The sequence below is a fragment of the Alligator mississippiensis genome, chromosome 1 (assembly GCF_030867095.1).
Source record: "Alligator mississippiensis isolate rAllMis1 chromosome 1, rAllMis1, whole genome shotgun sequence".
NCBI lineage: Eukaryota > Metazoa > Chordata > Crocodylia > Alligatoridae > Alligator > Alligator mississippiensis.
The window spans coordinates 229,578,736-229,604,889 of record NC_081824.1 but is presented as its reverse complement, the minus strand read 5'-3'; the positions used below and the strand labels follow the sequence as shown (position 1 = coordinate 229,604,889).

General features: G+C 42.8%; 1 protein-coding gene across 2 annotated transcripts in view; it reads left to right on the top strand.

Moving 5' to 3' along the window:
* CFAP61 (cilia and flagella associated protein 61) overlaps positions 1 to 26,154 on the top strand; it is a 241,240-nt gene that overhangs the window by 111,704 nt on the left and 103,382 nt on the right. For both annotated transcript variants that reach the window (XM_019491015.1, XM_019491016.1), the window contains one exon: positions 9,014 to 9,141. In XM_019491015.1, coding sequence (XP_019346560.1) covers positions 9,014 to 9,141 — 128 coding nt within the window. The remainder of the gene's footprint in view (positions 1 to 9,013; positions 9,142 to 26,154) is intronic.

Below are 26,154 nucleotides of genomic sequence, written 5' to 3'. Positions count from 1 at the left end.
CATGAAAGCTTGTGCTATATGTATATATGGTTAGTCTATAAGGTGCAAATCTACATTGCCTTCTATAAAATAAGGACTCAAACATATGTTTAATTTGAAGCAAGCACATGAGCAATCCCACTCCAATGAAACTAGTGCACGCTTAAAATTAAACAGATGCTTTCAGTTGGTTGTAAGTGCTCAGTGCTTTGCAAGATCAAGCCCTACCTCTAAGTTTTGATATAGCTAATTTCTTGAAGAATTCTAGTGACTGTGAACCACTAACAACTACCTATTCCAAGGGCTGGGAACCTTTATCAAGCTATGGGTTTCACAACCCAACCCCAGTCTATTGAGGGCCAGGTGGCTTTGGCAGCATATCAGCAGTTGGAGGGGACTTTTCTTGCACCTGTGCTGGAGCCATGTAACTGGGAGCTGCACCTGCACCACTGCTGTCTCTCTCAACTCCCGCTCCCTGCTGCGGTGCAAGCACAGCTCCTACCTGGAGGGTGGCTGCACCAGGATAGGGGAGCTGAAAGCTGTTTCCATGCTGCTGCCACTTCTCCCTCCCACATGAATGCCCCATATGACTTAGCCATGGTGCAGCTCCACTCTGGCTGGAAACCACCCTTGTACCATAGCCTTAGAGAAGGAGAAGGAGGGAGGAGAGCTGCAGAGAGAAGTGGTAGTAGCAGCAGTGGAAGCACAGCTTTCAGCTCCCCAGCCCCAGCAGTGCTCCCTACCAGGTGGAAGGTATACCTGTACTGCAGCCTTGGGGGAATGGGGAGGAGGGTGAAAGAAGCAGCAGCAGCATGGGCTCAGCTTCTAGCTCTCAATCACCAGTGTAGCTCTTCACTGTTCAAACCCAGTGTCGGCTTGGGCACAGGCAAAGCCCTGCAGCTCCATGAGCTGATCTAATGGCTCTGTGGGTTGAATGTGGCCCACAGGCTGTACGGTGACAGCCTCTGTCCTATTCCATTGTTTTATAATGCTATAGTATCCAGTTTAAAATGGCCTGTGGTTTCTGGTTAGCAAAGTATTAGAAGAATCCCTCCAAATACTTATGTTTTTATTTGTGTACAAGCTTAGATCTAAAGTCATTTACAATTTTTAAATATTTTCAGTTCTGGTCTATTTCAATTTAGAGGTAATTTGGTCTCAAATAAGTATTCTTAAAGTAGAGAAATATTGAGCATTTTAGAAATCTTCTAAATAAATCATAGGTCATTTTTTAAAAATAGGACCAAACCACAGTGCACCTGAAAAAAAAAAAAAACAACCCAACCCTCTCCTCTGAGTCTTTGCTTCCAAAGCCCTCATGTTCTCAAGGGTGCATAGTTATTTAGGCATTTATCCAGTTTGCACAAGTGTGGGATTTTGCCTGTACAGTGGGCAAGTAATGTATTTTCTGGGGCACTCACCTGTAAAAATGTGTTATCAAGAGGCAAGGTGGCTTTGTTAGGAAAGCTGAAGGCAAATATAAATAATAGAATCAGAAATCTGTTAAAGTTGGAAGGGAACTCAGGAGGTCACCTAGTCTAAACCCCTGCTGAAAGCAGGACCATCCTTTTTTGAACCACCACAGACAGATTTTTGTCTAACCTGAACTTAAAAACTTCCAGGGATGGAAGTTCCACCACCTTTCTTTATGGATATTTTCATAATTTTATGGATATTAAACTTTATGGATATTTTCATATTTTTGCCAATTGTCGCCTTGGGTCCTCCATGATCCACTGGCTGGAAAATTGGCTCCGGGGTCGGACCCAGAGGGTAGTAATTGATGGAAGTCACTCATCGTGGTGTCCTGTGACCAGTGGGGTCCCCCAGGGCTCTGTCCTTGGACCCATACTGTTCAACATCTTCATTAATGATGTGGACACTGGAGTCAGAAGCGGACTGGCCAAGTTCGCAGATGACACCAAACTTTGGGGCAAAGCATCCACACCAGAAGACAGGCGGATGATCCAGGCTGACCTGGACAGGCTCAGCAAGTGGGCGGACAAGAATCTGATGGTGTTCAACGCCGATAAATGCAAGGTTCTCCACCTTGGGAAGAAAAACCCGCAGCATCCTTATAGGCTCGGCAGTGCTCTGTTGGCTAGCACTATGGAAGAAAGAGACTTGGGGGTCATCATTGACCACAAGATGAACATGAGCCTACAGTGCGATGCTGCGGCTAGTAAAGCGACCAAAACGCTGGCTTGCATCCATAGATGCTTCTCAAGCAAATCCTGGGACGTCATTCTCCCCCTGTACTCGGCCTTAGTGAGGCCGCAGCTGGAGTACTGCGTCCAGTTTTGGGCTCCACAATTCAAAAAGGATGTGGAGAAGCTTGAGAGAGTCCAGAGAAGAGCCACGCGCATGATCAGAGGTCAGGGAAGCAGACCCTATGATGACAGGCTGAGAGCCCTGGGGCTCTTTAGCCTGGAAAAGCGCAGGCTCAGGGGTGATCTGATGGCCACCTATAAGTTTATCAGGGGTGACCACCAGTATCTGGGGGAACGTTTGTTCACCAGAGCACCCCAAGGGATGACAAGGTCGAATGGTCACAAAGTACTACAAGATCGTTTCAGGCTGGACATAAGGAAGAATTTCTTTACTGTCCGAGCCCCCAAGGTCTGGAACAGCCTGCCACCGGAGGTTGTTCAAGCGCCTTCATTGAACACCTTCAAGATGAAACTGGATGCTTATCTTGCTGGGATCCTATGACCCCAGCTGACTTCCTGCCCTTTGGGCGGGGGGCTGGACTCGATGATCTTCCGAGGTCCCTTCCAGCCCTAATATCTATGAAATCTATAATCATAATTAGTGTTATCTATAACAGAGGGAAAATGGTCCACGTGGTAGAAGTTGACTGCTCTGAGATAATTGAAGTATATTATGCTATGAGTTCCTGAGTGTAAGTCATGATTTACAGAAGGGATTTGCATTTTCACTCGAGTACTCTGCAAGTTGAGTAAGCATTTTTAATGGAGTTAAGTATGCAGACCTCTAAGTGGATGGAATTGGCTGTCCACATGCAAAAGCAATTCCTGTAATTCAATCAAGAAAAGCCACCTTTGTCAGCAGTTGCAGAGTTGCAGACAGGCACTCTGCCCTCCCAGGTGGAAGCAATGTGACAGGTGGCACAGCAGTAGAAGCGTTCACAGATAAGAGTAGAAGAATAAGTGCAAAAAAGCCATCCTAATAATAAAAAAATACATTTTTTCTGAGCAGCATATTCCTTTCCTAACAATGGCAATAAATGTTCTCTGCCCTGTATTAGTTAATGACCAGTATTGTATTTAATAAATGAATATAGAATAAACAAGTTAGCTTTTACCATTGACCTATCAATTATGATGTCTTATTATTCCTCTGGGGAACACATGTAGCGATTTGTCTGACATTTTGTTAAAATAAGGTTGTATTATGGGACCAATCCACCTAATTCCTTATTCCCTGGGGCGAGGCAGTGTATTTAGCTGTTAGAAAGGTGATTTCTGAAGCATGACAGCTGTTGGTGTTGGGGCTATTGTGCGGTGAACAAAAACAGTTATATTCTGCTCCTATGTTGTCTTTGTATCATTGATATAGGAGCCATTTCATAAATTAGATACCACTCTTTTCCAGCAAATTGTATTACTGCTTTATATTTCATTGTTGGACTACATTTTTTGAAAATAACAGCACCATAGTGGAAGGAAATAGTTGAACTTAGGCCTTGCTGGAAGGCATATGGAGTTTTGATCCCATTAGCTACTGACATTCCTGTCTGATTGGTTTGGTTAATTAGATACATTTGCAGAAGTTTCTTCAGTCCTCATAAGATTTTTACCGCCTTATTAGTTTTGTTTAAAAGCCATGTTTCAATAAATACATTGCTAGTAATTTTCCCCCAGAAGGCATTGCTTTTTTAGGAAACTGCTACTACATCAAGAATCCTCCCATGCAGAAAATCTCTCTCAGTCCATGTTTGCAAAACACAGAGCATTCATGGTATACCCAGGCACCCCCACTTTGTTCCCTGAGTTCTGCTGATAATATATTAACTGAAGGGAATTGTTCTACTATAACAGAACAAAGCATGGTTTGGAACATTCAGCCTATCCCACTGTTGAATTAAATCATGATCTCACTGAAACTGATAGCAAACTCTCAATCCTTTCACTGGGGTATGGATTTCATCCTTGCTCTCTAGTTGTTTCTAGAAGTCAGAAGGTTCTTAACTGTTGAAAGGTATGGGCTCTGAAACATCCAAATGGTATTTAGGATTTATAACAGAGATGAAACCATTTGAAAACCAATTCTAATTTCTATTCACATATTTATGATTATAAAAAATCTTACACTATAGTGCATGTATTAATACAAATAATGAAGGGGTGCATCTACATGTGCAAATGCTCTGGGGTTGGTTTACTCTAGAGTAATTTAGTCTAGACTAAACCCACCCCAGGCAGGCAGCTACACGTGCAGAGAAGCAGAAGCAAATTTGCTGTGCATGGCAGCAGTCTGCTCCTGCCGCCACTGGCCCTGCACGAGCCCCGTGCACCAGCCAAGAGGAGCTCTAGTTTCCAGGGGCTGGCAGGGAACACGGGACCAGGAGACAGCTGTCTCCTGGCAGGGGCTGGGACATTGCTCCCTGGCCCCAGGAACTGCCTGTTGCCAGGGTGGGCTCTGCCACTGGAGCCCAGGTGGGGATACTGTCCCCCTGCCCCAGCACCAGGGACCTCCCAGCCCCCATTTCATGATTGTGGAGTGGGGGCTGGGAGATTCTTATCTCCCATCCTCAGGTCCACAACCACAGAGCTGGGACTGAGAGAGTCTTATTTCAATACAGTTTTCAATAATACAACACTCTAAGTGAGGTAAAGTATGATTACCATGTAAAGCACTTGCAGAGTTGGACCCCAGACTATTCCATTTAGGTGTGTAAATTTAACATACTACATAAAGGTATGTTGCAAATTTTACTTTGTAAACTAAGCTCTGATGGTAAGTCCAGCAAATCATTCACATTAATGATTTCTGCAATCTGTCGCATGTTCACTTTTTGTCAAATAAACATCTTCAAGCTTCCAAAATGGTGAAACTTTATAAATGCATTTACTGGCTATCATAAATGTCAATGTATGTTAAATAGTACCATTTCTTACTTATATTGTTTATAATTATATACTAAAACTTATAAAATCCCCAGAAAAGCAAAATTTTTACAGGGTTGCCATGTTTTTCATAAACAACTGTTCCTGATCATGACATGTGGATGTGAGGAGACTGTAGATGTGATATACCTTGCTCTGTGGATGTGGGTTTTCCTGGCTCTATGGATGCAAGGAGACCAGTGGATGTGATATACCTTGATTTTAGCAAGGTTTTTGATACAGTCTCCCACAACATTTTTGCAGGCAAGCTAAGGAAGTATCGGCTGGGTGAATGGACTGTAAGATGAATAGAAAACTGGTTGAATCATCAAGTTCGGAAAATAGTAATCAATGGCTTGATGTCTAGTTGGCAGCCGGTATCAAGTGAACTGCCTCAGGGGTCGGTCCTGGGGCTGGTTTTGTTCAATGTCTTCAATAATGACTTGGAAGATGGTATAGAATGCACCCTTAGCAAGTTTGCAGATGACATCAAGCAGGGGGGAGTAGTAAATACACTGGAGGGTAGGACTAGGGCTATGCATCAGTACAGGCTGGGGGCTAACTGGCTGGGAAGTAGAAAAGGACATGGGGGTTACAGTGGACAATAAGCTGAATATGAGCCAGTAGTGTGCCCTTGTTGTAAGGAAGGCTAACGGCATACTGGGCTGCATTGGTAGGAGTGTTGCTAGCAGGGCAAAGGAAGTGATTATTCCCATCTGCTCAGCCCAGGTGAGGCCCCATCTGGAGTACTGTGTTCAGTTTTGGGCCCCCCCACTACAGAAAAGATGTGGACAAATTGGAGAGAGTCCAGCGGAGGAGAACAAAAATGGTGAGGGGGCTGGGGAATATGATTAATGAGGAAAGACTGAAAGAACTGGGCTTATTTAGTCTGCAGAATAGGAAACAAGACGGGATTTGATAGAAGCCTTCAACTACCTGAAGGGGGCTTTGAAAGAGGATGGAGCTAAACTGTTCTCAGTGGTGGCAGATGACAGAACAAGGAACAATGGTCTCAAGTTGCAGCAAGGGAAGTTTAGGTTAGATATTAGGAAGAACTTTCTCACTAGGAGGATAGTAAAACACTGGTACAGGTTACTCAGAGATGTGGTGGAATCCTCATTCTTGGAGGTTTTGAAGATCTGGGTAGACAAAGCCTTGGCTGGTCTAGTTGGTCTAGCTGATGATCTAGTTGGTGATGGTCCTGCTTTGAGCAGAGAGTTGGTCTATGTCACGGCAGGGTCCTATAGGAGGGCCGTGATCTCCTTAAGGCCCCTTCCTCTGTGCCAAGTTGGCCCAAGGGCACCCTCTGATTCTCGCCTGCCACGTCTTTGAACTAATATGGATTAGGGAGGCTGCCTCATGTCTTCTTGGATGCAGTCCATTGTAACTTCTGGTCCTGTAGACTCCTGGACCCCTCGTGGGTCTTGTCCTGCAAACGGGTGCTTCGGGGCACCCTAGCCTTATGGGCTACGCGTGGCTCCAACCACCCCTTATACCACGCCCCAAGTCTCGCAGTTGGAATGGACGTTGGACTGTCACTCTCTCTCTCTCTCTACATATACTGCCACCCCCTCCTGGGGCTCTCCGCGCCCACTCCGGGCCTTCTCTGTGCCATCGCCCTCTCCTCTAGGGCCTTCTCTGTGCCGTCGCCCTCTCTTCTAGGGCCTTCTTAAGTGCTGCCCCCTCTCTGGAGCTTGCCACGCCCACATTAGGGGCTTCCCAAACACCCCTCTCTGGGGCTGGGGTCTAAGTACCCCATAAGCTGTGCCTCTACTGGCGCTGGGATCCCCACGCTACTGTGGGTCCCCTATGAGGCCTCCTCCAACCCCTATAGCCTCACCCAAACCACTGGTATAACATCAAAACCAAACAGAAACTCGAGCCTCTTGGCTATAACCTAAACATAAGCCACCTGGCTGTAACAACATTGCTCGGGCATCTTGGAGCTGCTCCCCTTTACTCTGCTAGCGGTACCTGCAGTCAGGCTTCTCCTCGCCTCATTGCTCCCGGAGCTCCTGCCTCTCTGGCTGCTGGCAGGGAACTGCCAGCCTGGCCTCAGCCCCTGGGCTTTATGAGGGCCAGGCCCTGCCCCTTCCAGTCAGCTGATCTCCTGGTTGCCCCGGGCAACCCACAGCTGTGCTTCTTATTCCCTGCTAGGGCTCTTTCTCTAGCAGTTTCCGCCCTCTGGGAGCAGGGCACCTCAGTGCTCTGCGACAGTCTAGATGACTTCCCGAGGTCCCTTCCAACCCTAATTTTCTATGATTGATTCAATGTCTCTACGAACTGGTAGCAGCTAAAGAGTGAGAGATCAAATGAAGACTTTTCACATTTGACTTCTAATTAGAATTGAAGAAATTACTACAGAATACAAAATTTCCTAGGATAGCTTCTGGAATGTTCTTGGAGAAATCGCATAATTGAGATTAATCCAGCTGGCCACTGGATGTCATCATTGCACCGCAAAAAAGTACAACTAGAAGAACATTTATCTGGCAGTAAAAAAAACAGAAAAAAATTGACAAGCAAATGCACACATTTAACTCTGCCACTTTTTAACATTTTTTGGTATACAGTACTACTAGGATGTGAATGGTCAACTCCTCTTCCTTTCTTTAAGACAGTTGAGGCAGTTATGTTTACAATTTCTGTTTATCCTAATAGGAGTTTTCACTGAATTGAGTATCCAGTGTACTGAAATCTTACCTCTGGTTCTCCAATATTATAAAAGTTCCTTGTCTGAGGCAAACTGTTTCTCCAAACTTTTTCTACTCTTCTGCTTTTTGTTATAAGCAGCATCTTTACAGTATCCTTTCTGTCAATATTTTACTTAATTCTTAATATGTTGAGGTACTACTTTGTCAGCTAATATTCTATAATAGAGAGAAATTTCCAATTCTTTAAAAATCTTGTAAGAATTAGAAAGAATTGTGTTGTTACCTGCTCTGTTTCCTAAGTATGATAGTGTGAAACCTGCTGGAAGCTTTAGATTTGCTTCCTGAGTAAGCAACAGTATAGAAATGTACAGTAAGAAAAGTGTGTCTGACAAACAATAAAAGTAGCTCTGTTTTCTATTCCTCCCTTCAGTGCACACATGAATCTACAGTTATATATCCTGTGGCTTGTGTATGGGTACAACAAAAACAAACTGTGAAATGCTTCAAGATGAAAACTGATTCTGGGAAATTTAAAAACTACATACAACACACAGCCAAATGTTCTGTCTAATGCACTATAATTTCTTGTCTCTCTCTCGTCCTTTCTGGCAGCTCTCTGTTGTCTAGTGAAACCTATATAGTAGTACAGACTGGGCATTTTCAGTAGCAGCCTAAACACATACATGCACCCCTTATGGCCATGTAGCATCATTAGACACCTGCACATGGAGTCAGCCACAACCTGTGACATCAGACTTAAGCTGAAGAACAGAGAGTGTCTTTTGCCCCCATAGCTCAATGGCTTGGTGCAGTCTTGTGGGAAGCTGATGGTCCTGAGTTCTGCGCTTCTCTTTACTCAGAGAGGGTTTCGAAGCGACTGTTCTTGACTTCCCACCATGGCACTTTAGCCATCATACTGTGCATTAGCCTTCATTCACTCCCTTCTCTAGCATGCTTTTCGAAGGTGAGCCACTGTTTCAATCATTTTTTACAAAGATACCATTACCACTTCTGCAAGAAAAGCTGGAACATTTAACTCCAACCTATTAAACAAATGATATGGCAGCATTTTTGTGTACCTGTTTGGTTTGTGGTGATTCCAGGAAATTCATTTTGTTGGTCATATCAATGAGCCATAACAGAAGTTTTTAGTAAATGAAGTAATGCGCTGCTAATGTCCTAATGGTTCTATCAGGTTCTTCCTGGTTTTTTTTTTAATGTACATATATGTCTCTTCTGTTTATGTTCCAGTTAAGCTACGCTTTGAACCATATAAATCGAAAACTGACGTTAGAACCGAAAGTAACTGTCAATGCAAGAATTGTAGTAGTGGGGGCATCGAATGTTGGAATCTCCTTCCTGGAAACGCTGATTTTTTGGTAAGATGCTAGTTTTTGTTGATTTTACTATAGCAAGGAGCATGGGCTCCTTTTTGTTTGAAAGGCTTCATTCTTTAATTAGGATTCAACCCAGCATATGTTTCTTTAGATGCCATTTTGCACCTCATTTGTTGCCTACATTTGAATTGGGGATTCAAATAATTAGTAGATAAATCTACCACTGTTTGATCTGTGGGTGTACAGGGATAGGCCTATCTGTAATAATGAATTGATTCTTCCATTCAAGAAGTGCTAATATAAAAGTTTGCAGTTACAAAATTGTACCTTGAAAAATGAAAGCCTTCTCTGCAAGCCTGGCTATGGATAGAAGTAAAATATGTACATTTTAGAATGAAAAGATATCCTGTACCTCAGGTGCTAAACACCTCCTTGTAAAGCAGTACTTACAATATGTCTGTAAAGCCATACGCTCTCAGAATCTAGGGAATAATGCTATAAGAATTCCAGTGGATTTGAAGTTAGTGTTCTGATATAGTAAATTAAAGCTGAGAGCCTAGACTAGAGCATGGTTTGGGTTCATCAGCATTGGCCAACCAAACCACGTTAGAACAGTTTAGCTGCAATTGTGTTTTATATCCTCTGTGAACATAATTCTTAAGTTTGGTTGCAAAGACAGCAGAAATGATGTTTACGTTCCTTCTGTTTATATCTGTGCTTTATTAACCTTTGGAATTGTCAGTGCGCATTGCCATCTTTAGCTAGATAAACAGTAGCAGAAACAAAGATGAAAACTCTTCCTTTAGTTTACCTCTATGTGGCTTTAGTTCAGGGGTGACCAACCTGTGGCACAGATGCCACAAGTGGCACAGGCAGCCTTTGTGTGTGACACAGGAGATCAGAAAGTAGACAGACAGCACAGTTGCAAATAGGGCAGAAAGCAGCAAATCAGACAGGGCACAGGGAAGGAAGAAGAAACCCGAGCAGCAGGTAAGGCAGGGAGCATAGGGCTGAGAGCAGAAAGCAGAGTAGCAGATGGAGCAGGAGAAGGGGAATCAGAGCTGCACTTGATGAGGGTGCAGGGCTAATTTGTGATACATCTGCCAACAAGGCTGCCCCCCACTGTTTTTGTTTCCAGAACTAGGTTCAACCCCCACTCAGTATCTCTGAATGGAGAGCTGAGGAAAAAGAGCTACACAAAACATGCTGGGCTGCACCAATCTCTGCCTGCCAAAGTCATTTGGGAGTATAAGCAGCCAGCATAGTTGAGGGTATTTTTCAGGAGTAAAACTGCAACGCTAATGGCTCTAGTTATATTGTAAGTTTTCTGACCCAGAAGTAAACCTACTGTACTTGCAGAGTGGAAGAAAAAAATCAATGCTATTATTTTTAATAGTTAGTGTTGTCCAACTTGGACTTAGAAAGCTGAGATTTTTAGTGCTCATTATCTTGTGACTTTCCAAGACTAAAGGCCATTGCTACTTCAGATCTAGTGAATTTATATTCTCCACTAAAAGAGTTGCTACTCATTTCTAGTTTTAATGGTTCACAATACCTAGAACCATTGCTGCTCCAGGTCTAAATACTGCAATTTCTGGACCAGTGAGAGAGAATGGCACAGTGGCTTACTTGAGGCCCAGTAAGTTTACCATGTACACATAGCCTGTCAAATGTTGGTAGCAGTCCTAATGTAATGGGATTGGTGATCAGAATTCAAGTGAAAAGAACAAAGATACGTAATAAATTAACTGTATTCAGTGGGCAGAGAAAAGCAGAGCTTATCCTATGATTGTCTTGACATAATGTAAGGAAACAATAATGTTTTCTTACAGTGTAGTCTTTTAATATGATAGAGGCCTAATCTTATACTTACCTTGCTTGATGTCACTGCATTTTGAAGCACTCTTTAAGAACATATTTTTTATCACTTTACAGTGTTACTTTCTGGAAAGTATTGTTTTCTGCATGAATGCATTTTTTTAAGTTTCAAAATATCAGGGGATAGAGTCATTACAGCAGAATTCTCATTATAGGAACTACATATTGAAACAAAATAGTTGGAAAACATTTCAGCTTTAATGACTGCCTGCTAAAATGAAGTTAAGGGTTTCTTTGTCTGCTATAGCAAGTCTGGACATCACAAGTAGAGAAATCAATATGGCATTGGAAAGAAAAAGATAAAGACCTTTATGAAAAATATTGCATTAATACACGCAATGGAGAGGACAGCTCCCTTTTCCATTCCCATTCTTTTCTTTTGGCTTCCCTCATACTTTTTTCTGATGTTCCATACAATGTCCATTCTCAATGTCAACTCTTTCTCCCCAGCACCTTTCAGAGTCTCTGTGCCATATCAAAGCTCAGTTGAAAATATACCTTTTAGATGTCACTCATCGTCCTATCTCTTTTCCTATGTTGTTAATTACTAACCCCTGTAATTGTATTATTTATAACTCTTGCAAGTATTATCATTAATACATTAATTTATATTGTACTAGTGTCTAGCAGCCCTGACTGTTGTCATGCCTACTTGTGATAGGCACTGTGCATAAAAGAAGAGGCAGTTCCATTCCTGAATAGCTTACAACATAAACAGCCAAAAAAGTTGTAGTGTTATGTCCAATTTACAAGTGAAGAACTGAGGCATATGAGATTGAGGCCCCTTCTACACATTACAGTTATTACACTATTAACTGATTAATTGTGCAATTAACTGAGAACAGCTACATGCGCAAAGTGCCTGTCACAACATAAAAAGGTCTAACCAGCTATAAAGTTAGACCTCTATAAAATGTGTACTAACTTTATAGCTGGTTGCTATCCTGTTGCTATAGTATCCAGCTTTAATTTGCATGCATAGCAAGGTCTGCCCCTGCTGCTGAGAGCCTCATCAGTTGACTGGGCTCCCAGCCCCAGGGTTGTACCATGCGCATCTGGGGCTGGTAGTCCTGCAGCTGAGCAAACTATCAGCCCTGGCAGCTATGGCATGAGACTGCAATCTCCCAGCCCTGGGGATAAGTAGGGCACCCCGCAGCTGGGAGATCACAGCAACTGCAATCTTCCAGCCATGGGGGTGCTCCACACACCTCCAGGACTGGGAGACCACAGCTGTTACGATCTCCCAGCTGCAGGGGTGCCCCATGCACCCTTGAGGCTGGGGAGATCCCAGTGGAGTACCCCCATGGCTTGGAAATTGCAGCAGCGCAATCCCACAATCGTGCCTCCTGCCATGCACATATGGCTTGGCAGGAGGCACAATTGGGTGGATCGTATATTAGATCCCATCAAGCCTTTTCTTGCGTGTCTAGAGGGGCCCTGGGTGTCTTGTTCATGGTCACACAGGAAGTCTGACAGAGCTGGGGACTGAACCCACATCTTCTGAGTCTTAGTTTAGCACCTTAACCATAAACAAGCCTTCTTATTCAGAATAGCATTTTAGTGCAAATATGACTGATGATCTCTGTTCTGCGATATTCCCACTGGCAAGGTTTCTGAGCCACAAATTTTATTCCAGTTAGGTTCCAAAAAGGGGTTCTTGTAGGTCTTGTTTGTCTTGTATTTCGGAGACTTCAAACATGGTATAAATTAAACTTTCTGATTTCTGAAAAACTGAGTCTTGTCACATAAAAGCAATTGAGGCCAAGCATCGAACTTTTACATATTTATATATTAGTGAGCACACAAGTTGAAAAAAAGACAATTTTTTAATTTTCACTTCATCAACTGGTAAAGACAGTCTCTTGATCAATGCAGAGAGACCTTTTAATACAATTTAATCGGCTCACAATTTTCTACTATTCTTTGCAAAGGCTACATGCACTAAAAATAGCTAGGTTGAATCAATTTATAAGACCCTAATCCTTAAAAGAGGAAGTAGTTTTCTCCTCATTATTTTTCCTACTTAATTATTTTACATTAGCAGTCACCATGGAAACACAAATATAATTCACTTACCTGCACAACAATCCCTAGAACTAGATTTCAGAAGTGATTTCAACTTGTTTGAGACCTGAAGAAATATATTTTTCATTAAATACTGGAAGAATAATGAGCATTATGTCTACTTATTTGTAAGATATAAGAGAACTGTGTCTCAGTTCTATTGTACTGTAGCACTGAAAGTGGCATTAACCCTGTAGTTCATGGAAAATCCATTTGAGGCAGAGCACACCAGTTATTTTTCTGGGAAGTGCTCTCAGTGTTTGAGCCGTACAACAGAACAGATTCTAACATCAGTTCTTATCACCTGAATGCAAAACTAATCATTATAATCCACGCTCCAAAATTATATTTTTTTAATTATTTTATGAAGTAGGTCCCTGGTCCTTTATTCTGACTCATTACCTTGCACAGAGTGGATATCAGGAGTTTCTAGGAACACAGGGGCTGCCAGACAGAATCCGACAAGTGGGCAAACTCATTCAGAATCCTGTCTCTGAGAATGGGCATTATCAGCTGCTTCAAAAAGAAAAGTGCAAAAAATCCCATAGTGGGCTATTATGGAAAAACTTGCCCAGAGGGGAAGCAGTTTCCTAACACCACAACCCATCCCCAGCATGAGGTTTGTGCTCTGAAGTGGGAAGGTGTTTATCCCTGATGCTTTATCCTACTTATTCTAAGTGCAGCTGTTCTCATTATTCATATTTCCCTATCCAAATAAATGTATCCAACTCCTTTTTTTGTTTCCCATGGGTATAATCTTGTAATTTACAATTTAGTTTTTAGTCAGAAGCCATTCTAGCTTGGTATGCACATGAGTAAGGATGTTTTGTTCAGGAAATGGCAAAATGAAAAGTGAACAGAATTGTTGGTTAATTTTCCAGAGCCACACAGGCAAAAGTGGATGGAGGTCTAAATCCTGCCTCCCCCCATCGGCATAACCTTCCCCACTTGTGTGTCCAGATGCAGGTGTGAAAGCAGGCTTCCAGAGGCCATGACTCCACATCCCTAGGCAAAAATATGAGGAGGGGCAAAACAGGGGCAGGGAGCCAGCCGGCAGAGCTGCACCAGTGTGAGGGGGGAAGTGAATGGCATCATAATTAACTTCCCTGCAGGAGTGCGAGCAAGCAGGGAAGGAATTATAATTCCCACAATTCCTATGCAGGGCTCCTCCTGGGCAGGGCAATTACATGCTTCCCCTTACACAAAGCCAAGAGTTAGGTCACTATCTAGGACCAAGGCAAAGCTAAAAAATAACAGGGCGGCAGCACACCATTTGTTAAACCTGTGCAAGTCCTGCATGTAGGGCTGCCCTATAGCAGATGAAGCAGGCTAACAAATGCTTCTCTCGTGGAAAGGCAGTTCAGCCCAGCAACACAGAGGCTGAGGCCCTATTGTTCTCCTGCTTCCAAAGTATCATTTCTGATTGGTGCTCTTTCCTACTCTTTGTTGTACAGTGTCAGAAGAAAATCCTTACACTTTTGGATTGAATCATGTCAAAGAGATACCAGTATCAGTTTTTTTAATGGAAGGTTTTTTTTGCATTGAAATATTTGGGGTTTTTGGGGGGAAAAAAGCGGTTACAGGAAAAAGAGTTTGTTAGATATTTGAGTAAATTCATGAAGAGCTTGTTTTTCCATTCTCAGGACTATGAATGATAAGTGTGAAAAAACCGCACACAAAAAATGAAAAGGCTCAGGACCCAAAATATCATGAATTTCATTTAAAAATAATAAGAATTTTTAACTAGTACATTCTGGGTCCTTGTTCCTTTTCATTTGTTTTCTTTTTTTGAGCTACCAGGGTTTATGTTTTCTAACTTTCACTTGTGTCATGGAGGCAGGAAACTTCCGTTTTTTTTCTTGAGAGCCTGAGATTGTGATCACACAATTCCAGGAGCTGTGGCTTTAAAAAAAAAAACAACAATGCTGAGGAGTCAGTGTTGGCAGCACTGCATTTTTTGCAGTTTATGGTATAAAGACTGCAATGAATGGCCCTAAATTAATTTATATTAGTATATGTTCCTTTAAATGAGTCCAGGTCTGGGTTTATGTTCACATTGGAAAACTAGCACTATGTACTTCCATTTAAAGTAGAAGACAGAGTATTGACATCAACCCAACACATTGAAATAATCACAGCAACAAATATCAATATACTGGTCAAGCACCTTATAAAAATGTAAGCTGCTTTTAAACTTCAGCGTTTCAGAGTTGGGAAATCAGATTCTTCACTGATACCCGTTGGTATAAATGTGCTTAATGCAATGAAAACACACAATTTAATCACTGAACTGCAAAAACTACATCTGAAAATATTTTTCAGATATGAAATCTGTTTTCATATATGCATAATTTGAATATACAGAATAGCTGACTCAATTCAGAGTTGGGAAAAAAAAAAACACCACCTGGAGGCTGAGATCAGCCATGAAAAATACCAACCTGAGTTATGTTTGATTTGAGAGGATTATAAGCAACAGGAAGCAGGGGTGTGGGATATAACAGCTTTCTCATTTTAATCACTGTTGCCTTAAGTGCAGCTCTGGTGGATGTGGTTCACAGCATTTTATATTTAGCATCTTCCCAAATATTGACAGCCTCCCCCTCCCCCCCCCCCCCAAAAAAAATTCTGCCCCTCTTGAATTCATAGTTTTATCAGGTTTTTTTGTTTGTTTTTACTAGTTCTTCATAAAGTTTTGAGTCAGGTGGGCTTAAAGAATGACAGTTACAGAAGCAAAGATAGGCCAAGGAAAGAGATAATTCGTGATATGTTGTTCTTAGTTTATTCCAACATATGATTCAGAAAGCAGCATGCTAACTAGCTAGTTCTGATAGCATTTGATTGAGCTTGGCGACAAGATCCCAAAAGCTTCCTCACAGCAGTATCTTGTCATTGGTTCCAGTGTCGTGAACCAATTAGCTTTTTATCCATCTCTTTGCATATAGGTGGGGGAAGTGTTATTGTCTTCTTATTATGGGGAAAGTCCCTTTTAATCCATGATTTTGAAAATGTCCTTAATCCAACCTCTGGGGTAAACAATGACTTCTCTGGGGCCCTGAAAATATACATAAATGTACTATACAAATAACAATAAATGAAAGGTGGCTGAGATCACAAAATGTAACATAATGACCCAGAATAAAACATATTCCTCTTTGCGTTTAAAGACACTGGAATTATTTTTGCACTTTAAAAGGGGTTTAGGCTTAACATGTGCTTTAACTAGGCACTGAATCATGTGCTTAAAATGAAATTAGACAGGCTCATTAATGTGCTAAATCTCCAAGTTTCTGTCCAGAGGTCAGTTTCTCCCTTTTTAAATTTAAAGTATCTAAGAACAGCTTAGAAATAGTAGGGGCTTTTAAAGCCATATTTGTGACAGAACAACTACAACTCCTGTTATCTGGCAGCACAGTATTACACAATATCCTGCACATCTGTCCTGTTTGGCAATAGCTAGCATAATGCTTGCTGTTTAATTAGGCTTTTTATCTTTACATTTGTCTGAGAACATCTGAAGCCTTCCATGTTGCCTGTCACTAATTAGTTGACTAATTAAATAGTTAGTGCTTACTTGCTGATCACAGAGCTAACATGTAATGAATGGTTTAGTGATCTTTATTGTTTTATACTATCTATCTTTGCCACATGAATTGATATACATGTGCTTCCTTTTGACTGCTTTTTCTTTCATACCAAGGCAAATTCAAAATAATGTTGTAGTCTACCATGTGTTCAGTGTCACCAGGCCTGCATCATTCAGACATTGTTGCCTTCCATCATTTCTAGTGAATAGAGATCAAGTTGTGACAGAGATAAATAGGATAGGTCATATCTTGCCTTGTTGTTAAATCAGTGTCACAATGAATACTGTCAGTGACGGATACTAGGCATAACCTATAGGGGAAGATAGAATCAAGATTATCCATACTAGCAATTGCTTTGCATTCTCCTGCGAAAAATAATACTTAATTAGCATAGATATGTTATTACTTTGTAATGATGCAGCTTATTTAGGTTCTCCTTCAGCTTTAAAACCAGTTTATATCAATTTTAAGCCTTTGCCATTTCAAGGACAATGTGCAAATATTGTACCATATTCTTTCATGCTTTGTAAATATCTGTAGATGTTCCTATTTATTTTTTTTAAATTTAATTCAGAGCAAAAAATATTTTACCACACAAAGGACTTGTCCCAAAACCCAAATAAGTCTGTTAGATCAACACTTGATATTTTAAAAATGTTGAATGATGAAGCATGGTTAGTAGCATGGACATTTCATTGTAGAGCTTTGTATGTATAGAGAACCTTAGAATGTTATGGGAATCTGACTGCAATTGAGAGTAAATAAACAAGCATCCCAGGTCACCACAATCCATTTATGTTATCCATTTATTTGTTAAAGTGACATTGGAAACTTTGCTTTTCAGTTCTACTCATCATTATTTTTCCAAGTATAAGTTTTCTTAACAAAAGATGATGTAGGAAAAGAGATTTGTTATCCATAGGTTCTGCAGAGCTGTAACTGTCGAGATCTTTCAAGTAAGCTATCAGCTGCCTCCTGGTTGGTTTTGAAGTGTACCAGAATTTGAAGATTGCAGTGGAGGAGTTAGCTGCCTGGTTATGCTGTAGTTCTGCCCCCCTGGGGTTTGATTCCTGCTTATACAGGAAACCCTCACTATTCGTGGGTTTGGCATTCACGAATGCCAAACCCGCATTTTAAATACACTTTATACACTTACAGGAGCTCCTCGGGAGCTCCACGCTAGCTGCCACTGGGCTCCCACCGCTGCGCTCCCGCCAAAGCCATGCGCCCCCCCGCCAGCCACCGGGGGCACTGTGTTCACGAACACAGTGCCTTATTCGCAGATTTTGCCATTCGCAGGGGATACGAGAACATATCCTCCACAAATGGCAAGGGTCACCTGTATATACTTTTAACATTAATATGTACATTTTGTAGAGCAAACAGAAATTGGTATATGAAATATTTGTCTGGTTGTTTTGCCATTTTGGAGATGACTTTTTTGCATTGCTAAGTGTAATTATCATTAGTATCTCATGTGTCTTCAGCAGGAAGAGGAGAAGAAAGGGTGCAATTTATATTGAAATGAGATTTTGGAAGTACATAAGAAATGGCAGTGAGTGTGTGCCTGTATGGCGCACTGCACTACAGTGTAGGGATACCTCATTGTCTCAGCAGATTTAAATGAGCTTATATAGAGCACCACATAACCACAGCTCTGTTGCTTCTAGTATCTACACTAGCTTGCTGGGAGGTAATTCATTTATCTGTACACTCCACTACAGTCTGCAGTATAGACACACCCAGTGCAGCACGTTCTCATAGTAGCACCACTATACCAACCAGCTGTGACTTCATTTCCATGTAAAATTGAGGGTATGGCCTGTAAAAGAGGGAGGATTTGGAGAATGGCCTCTTGTATTTGGCTGAATCCCTTAGTCACTAGGTAGATATTAGATGCCTTATTGCTACTCTGTCACAAAGCTCCTCTACCTCCAGGGTGCCAGTGTCAGCAAGACAGCTGAGCCACCCATGCTGTTAGTGTTTGAGAGTGTTAGGAAGCCCAAAAGGGCAGTTGTTTCTTGTGGACTTTCTGAGATTGAAGTCCCCATCATGACCTAGTTTCAGCTCTGGATCCTCAAGCAGTCCTGTCTCCCATCCTATGCAGCTGCCAGTCTTTTGGCAGGAGAATATGGCACTGTGATGGCACTGCAAAGAATATTCAGTTTTGGTGTGGAGTGTTCTCCTTCTGTATGTTCTTATCATGCACATATGGCCCCAAATCTTCAGCAAAAGCCAGCAATCTGAAGCCCATTGAAATCAACAGATGTCTTTCTGTTGACTTCAGTGGGCTTTGGATTGGCCCAGGCTAGTTTTCTCATTTAAGAGCAATATATGCAGTATTTGTGCCCAGTAATATCTAACAGGCAAATATTTAAAAATATTAATATTAATGTTCGGTGATAACGTAGAGAAGGATTCAGATAAAACTGGGTTTCTAAAACAGAATTCTGGCAGAAGGAAATGGGATACTATATTAAAAATGCCATGTTAACAAGCTAGAATTTCCACTGGATGTTACTCAGTAAGGCTAGGTACAGACAGTCAAAAAGCCTGAGGCTGAATTGATTCAGTTTTTGCATGTTAGTCTAAGCTGCACAGATTAAATTGAAACAGCAGTGAACAGACATTTACCTTCCATTCAGGAAATACAGCCACATGCCTGTAGTGGCTCAAGCTAGAAGCCAGGGGGTGCTAGAGCACGGCTCTCTGGCTGTGTGTTCACTTTCTCTTCCTGCTGCGATGAGGTCTCTGGGATTTGCAGTCCAGAATTACAGCAGCAGGACTCTGCAGAGTTGCTTATCACTTCCTCTTTCTGCTTCCAGGTACCTCTGGGATTTGTAGTCCACAGTTGTAACCAGCAGTAAGTTTGAGCAGGAGAAGGGGTGTTTAGCCCCCCTCCCTGGCCCCAGGGTTTGCCTGGGGGGGTGGGAAGTCCCCATCCCGCCCTGTCCTGCCCCCCCCCCATCATAGACTGGGCTTCATCCCCAGCCAGGCTTGCCCTCCTCCTCCCCCATGTCAGTCACCCCTCACTGCTCCAGCAGGCCAGCCCTGCTCTGTGGAGCAGACAGCACAGCCCAGCCCAGGGCTGCAAAACATGCTGGGATGCAAGGGAACTGTGATTTAACTTGAACCAAGAAGGGGTCTGGGACAGAACTTTCATAAACCAGTGTGACTCAAATCAGTTAAGTCTGATACTACATTCAACCAGGTTCATCTTAAACCAGTTTCAGCCATTTTGAAACTGGTTTATATGCACTGAGCTTCTGTTCTATTATAAGTTTAAACCAGTTTCTGAACACTGAAACCGGTTTGTGAGCAACTTTTGTTCCTAGCCTAAAAGTTCATGAGCCACTTTCTTGCCAAATTCACACTGGAGAAATGGAGAAGTAGCAGAAATGAAATCTTATACACTCCAGTTGTATTTTTTTAACATGCAGCTACTCTTTGCTTACTAATAGTGTTTTTGGCAAATAAGCAATGTAAGCTTTCCCTTACCAGAGATTTCAACTCTGCCAGCTGATTAGATTTAATCAACTCAGGATACCACTCCCAAGGTCATCTACCACAAGGGTTGGAAGGCCAGGCACAGATAACTCAAGATCAGATAGCATCACTCCTGTAACTTTACACAAACACAGCTCAGTGGGATTTTAAAAAAAATAAAAATAAACCTTGCAATATTTTCAACTGATACTGAAACAGCTGGGAAAACAGAGCTAAAAATCTGGCAAGGAAGTACATCCACGATAAAGGGAAGTCCTTTATATTTTGGGAAGAAGATGAGCATTGATCAGGTCCTAAACTTTTGAAAAACATGCTGTGTACTGGTGAACTCTTAACCTTGTCAAGCATGCAGCTAAGGAGTGTCACAACCCAAAGTTGTGAGTTTTTGTTTGTGTGCGCTTCGGCAACGCTAAATTATGTTCCCGCTAAAATTACAGCTTCCTTGCACAGCGGAGTTCTCTGTTGCGGGAGAGAACTCCGGTGCGATGGGGAATTTCCCGCCAAATTTACAGCTTCTTTGCATGGTGCATTTCTTTTGCATCTCAGAGATGCACGGTGCAAAGGCGTTCCCGCCATTTGTATGGGAGTTTGCGCCACGTTATTGGCCAACTCTGAGTAAAGGCACACGTGGCGGCTAGCTATTGGCTTGCTAGCCGTACAAAAGGCTTGGGTGGTTTCTGCCCAAGCCGGAGAGAGAGGAAAACTGGAGAGAGAGAGAACTCGCCAGGAGGAGGAGACTTCGCGCTGTGTGAAGATCTCTAAGCGATGTGGACCCTTACGGACCCAACACGCCTCTCTTAAGCAGGCAACAGAGGTCTAAATAGCCTTTGGCCTCTTCCCATCGCCGAGCGCAATCCTAGATGTATCCCTATCCTATAAACCCAAGCCGGATCCTCGGAGCCTTAACAACTCCGTGGTAGAGGGAACCGAACCAAGCCCTCGGAGCTTTAATAACTCCAGGGAAGATTAGTGCCGTACGAACCCACGGAGATTCAGCCACTCCGGAGGGAACCGAACCCACGGAGTCTCAACAACTCCAGGGGAACTGAATCCACAGAGCCTCGACAACTCCGGGGAAAAGAGCTGACTTGTCGTAATCCTCCAACGGGGATTCAAGCGGAGCTGTGCCTGGAAAGCTATCCAGCCTACACCACTACCATCTTTTGGTGTAAGTAAACAATCTTTTAATCAACCATTACACGTCCGTAATCAATTCTAGCTTGCCGCGGTCTTCTCCGGCCCCGTGTGCCCGGGCTGCTGGCCACAGCCCGCGTGCGCAAAGATGGGCCCCGGCTCGCCCCCAGTCGGCCCGTACAAGGAGGTTGCATGGCTACCTGACTGTTCCACTGTGCACATTATAAGGCATGCCTGAGCTAAGTCTAGTACTTTCTAAAGGTGTCTTTTTCTGTCTCATGGGCTCACAGAGTGTTGTCCTCCTTTCAGTTGTTATGGATGAAGTCACAAACTCTGAGTAAGAACTGGAAGGGGTCTTCTTGGGTCATCAAGTGCTGCCCCCTGCTGCAGTAGGCAGATCATGATGTGTCATAAGAACCCCTGCCATAAACTGATCAAGCTCCATCCTAAAACTGGTTAGGTTTTTGTTTTGTTTTTATGTTCAAGACCTCTGTGGGAAGGCTGCTCTTGAACCTCATGCTTCTGATGGTTTGAAGCCTTTGAATTTCCAGTTTAAACTTTATTCATGTCCCATTCATGCTCATTAGTGTTCAGGGCTAGTTTGTAGCTATGCTGTCCTAGGAGACCAGCATCTGAATTGTGGCTGAATGAGTCATAATGTGGTCCCTGCTTTTGCCTTGCTCACAGGAGCAGTAGGCCATGTCAGCTCTGTAACTGGCATAGCTTATTTCCCTCCTGCTTCACTTCAGCTGTGCTGAAAGTGTCTGGGAACAGAGGCAAGGCTGCACACACCTCCTACCCATGACATACACCTACACAGTACAGGGATTTGGAACCTCACACCAATTGCACTTCCCCATCCTTCACATGGAGCAACAATTCAAAAAACTTTCTAAGACAGTAAGGAGCAACTTGTGTCCCTTTGCTCCCCTGTCCAGGAGTATAAGCGAGCTCTTAGCTGAACATACAGTGAAATTTCTATAGAGAGAAAACTGTGGATGAGAAGGTGCTGTCATTCCAGACTCCTTTCTAATTTGGCTGGAGAAACTTATCTGTTGGTTTACCCTTAATTTTTGCTGTCTTTGTGGTTTTTGCTTTTATCTATCCCTAGGCCTTGGGTGTTTTATTGGTATGCAAGAAGAAACAATACAAATACCATTTACGAATATTGGAAGGATGATGAATAAAGGATAACTGTTGAGAGGACAGCTTGAAGAGAGAACCTAAGGGGAGAAGAGTTGAGTATGGAAAGAACAAGAATCAGTCAGGGTTTAGAAGTAAGCATTGGAAACAACAGAGACAAATGGCAAATGGAATTAAATGAGTTCCAGGAAAGAGCCAAAGATGATGGTCAGAGCTGCTAGTGGTGTGAAGGAATAAGATATCAAAGAGAAAGCAGAGTCCAAATGTGAGATCATGGAGTTGACACAGGTGTGGAGAGGAGAGATGGAACTGAGAGCTATAAAGAACTTTGAGGTAGCTCCATGGGTGAGTGTGAAAACAATTACAGTGTGAACAACAAGGGAAGGTGAGTTGTTCAACGAGAGCAGGTGATGATGGTAGTGGACAGGTATCTGGTAAAGACTAAGGTAAGAGAGGAACCAAGATAGCCAGGGTGGGCCAGAGCCAGTAAGGAAACAAAGTAAAAGCCTAGACAATTTCATGATCTGCTGGCTGGGGAACTGGGGACCCAGAGAGTGATAGTTGATGGAACCAAATCAGCTTGGTGCACTGTAACCAGTGGCATCCCCTAGGGCTCTGTTCTCGGACCTGTACTCTTCAGTGTGTTTATAAATGATCTGGGCTCGGGTGTTATAAGCAGACTGGCTAAGTTTGCTGATGACACCAAAGTGTGGGAAAGTGCATCTACCCCAGAGGCTAGGCTGGGAATCCAGGCTGACCTTGACAGGTTTACAAGGTGGGTGGATCAAAACCTAATGGCATTCAACACTGAGAAAAGCAAGGTGCTCCACTTTGGGAGAAAGGACCTATACCACACTTATAGGCTTGGCAGTGTTACGCTAGTTAACGCTGCATCTGAAAGAGACTTGGGGGTCATGATTGACCACAAGATGAACATGAGCTGCCAATGCGATGCTGCAGTCAGCAAAGCAAACAAAACTCTGGCCTGCATCTTCCGATGCATTTCAAACAAGACCCAGGAAGTCATCCTCCCACTTTATTTGGCCTTGGTGAGACCACAGCTGGAATACTGTGTCCAGTTCTGGGCTCTGCAATTCAGAAAGGATGTGGAGAAGCTGGAGAGAGTCCAGAAGAGAGCCACATGAATGATTAGATAACAAGAGATCAGGCCTTATGAGAAGAGGCTGAGAGACATGGGACTCTTCAGTCTGGAAAAGCATAGGCTCAGGGATGACTTGGTGGCAGCCTATAAGTGTATAAGGGGTGTGCACTGGGAACTGGGAGAACTTCTGTTCATCAGGGCACCCCTTGGGAAGACTAGGTCCAATGGTCACAAACTCTTGGAAGACCGTTTTAGCCTGGACATAAGGAAAAGCTTCTTTACTGTCTGAGTCCCCAGGGCCTGGAATAGACTCCCAGCAGAGGTGGTGCAGGCACCTACTCTGGATTCCTTTAAGAAACAGTTGGATGCTTATCTTGCTGGGATCATTTGACCCCTGCTGACTGCCTGCCCTTTGGGCAGGGGCTGGACCCGATGATCTTGGGAGGTCCCTTCCAGCCCTAATGTCTATGAAGTCTATGAAAATATGTGAAAAGCAAGAGAGTCAGTACAGTCAGCATCATGGAATTTAAATTTAAATTGAGATATGGGTAGGAGTGGAGAGAGAAAGCCAAGCATTAAAGTTAAAAGAGAACAGGCCGTTTTTACACATGCTTGGAGGGGAGGGTCACTTTAATTAGAGTGGGTCCGAGAGCTGCTCTCATTAAAGCACATACAGCGTCTTGTGCATCAGGGTCCCCGTACTTCAAAATGGCAGCAGGGGCACTTTATCTAAAGTTCATCGAATAAGCTTTAGTTAAAGCACCCTCGCCACCATTTTGAAGTGTGGAGACACTGATGATACACAAGACGTGGAGGCTGGCTGGAGTGTGCTACTCGATTAATTGAATCTGCTCTGGCATGCTGTAATTACAGTGCGTTGGAGCAGCCTCCAAGCATGTGTATAGGCTCCTCAGATCAGAGGGGCCAAGAGATAGACAAAATAAAGGAGGAGAAAGGAAGAGAATGTGACAGGAGAGGGAGAGAACCACCATGGCTTTTGATAATTAAGAGGAGAGACCATGAGAAAGAAGAAAAGCTACATTAGCTCGAGTCCAAGCAGAAAACCAGAAGTTACTTAGAAGAAGGAAACAGGAAAAAATTTATGGATCAAAATGAATTTGCTGCAAATGCAATAGTTCCAGGGGCATCAGGAAGAAAGAAGGAGCTACAAATGTTCAGACTAAGCTTAGTGGGGATAAAGCCTGCTACACAAAGCAGATAATTGCTATTTAAGTTAGAGGATGGTGGTGGCACAAAAACCAATAGGTATAAACTAGCCCTCAATAAATGTAGGCTTGATAACAGAAGATGCCTAACCCTCCAGGCTGTGAAGTGCTGAACAGCTTTCCAGCATAAGTTGGGGATGGGGAAGAAATAACTCTTAATTGTTTCAAAGATGAAGCTTGATAAATTTATGAAGGGGATTTATATAATGTGTGGTGCCTGTGATAGTAGGATACTGGACTCCAGGACTCAGCGATTCCTCCCAGTTCTATATTCCTGTATACAACCTGAGGAGTGAGAAGAACATTTACAGGGAGAGGTTCATGCTGTCACTCACCTGGCATTCAGCAAAATAAAAGCTTCAGGCCAGAGGCGAAATAAACCTTGCACCATGCTCGAAGGAAGTCAGTTAAAGGTCAGAGTGCAAATCACTTAGCTTTGTGGAAGAATTCCTGGTAAGATGTTAAAAGAGATGGTGGCTGGTTAGGAAGGCTGAGGGTGTAAGCTGCTTCACTGCTCCTTTTCTTTGGGTTGCAGCCTTTGCCAGAGATACAGGAAAATATCAAAAGCAGAGCTGGCTGGAAATTTGTGATGGCATATTTTTCTGCCAGAAAATGTTTCACATGAACATGTTGAGGTTGATAAAAATCATATTATGGGAAAACAAAACAAAACAATGCATTTTGTAAAGACCAAATGTCTTTTTTAGGAATGAAAATTTTCAACTTTCTTGAAAACATTGTTATGGGCAAAAAAGAACAAAACTACTCTTTTAATTAAATGCACCAGTCAACCTGAAATAAATGTTTTGAAAATACATATTCATGTTGTAGGAGATTTTGAAATGTTGGTTCCTTTCTCATTTGAACTGGAAATATATTTTTAAATTCTATGTGGAATAGATATTCTGACTTTTGACCAGAAGGTTTGATTCTGCCTTGAGCAAGGGGTTAGACTTGATGACCTCCTGAAGTCCCTTCCAGTCCTACTTTTCTGTGATTTTGATATTCTATGACCATCTTTAGCCACCTGGCCAAAGAAGCTATGTTTCGTTGTTGCTGTGGCCCATCTTGGTTTAGTGCTTTTAGACTGAGACCTGGGAAAGAAAAGGGGTAAAGTCTTGGTACTATTAAAGCCAGTGGGAAAACTCTGACTGACTTAAGATAGGTCTGGATTTCATCTGAAGTGGCATCCCTGGAAAAGGCTTATGAAGCAGCTGACTACTGGAACCACTTTGATCTCTGCTGTTACTCTTCCTGGTGAACGCAGATGGAGAAGGGGTCTTTGGAGGGTGAGCCAAATACTGCCCGCTGAAGAGCTTATAGAGTCTAGTAAAATTTTGGCTATAAATAATTTAGACAAACTCCCTTACACATCTATATGCCAGAGAAAACAAACACCACCTCAGAATAATCC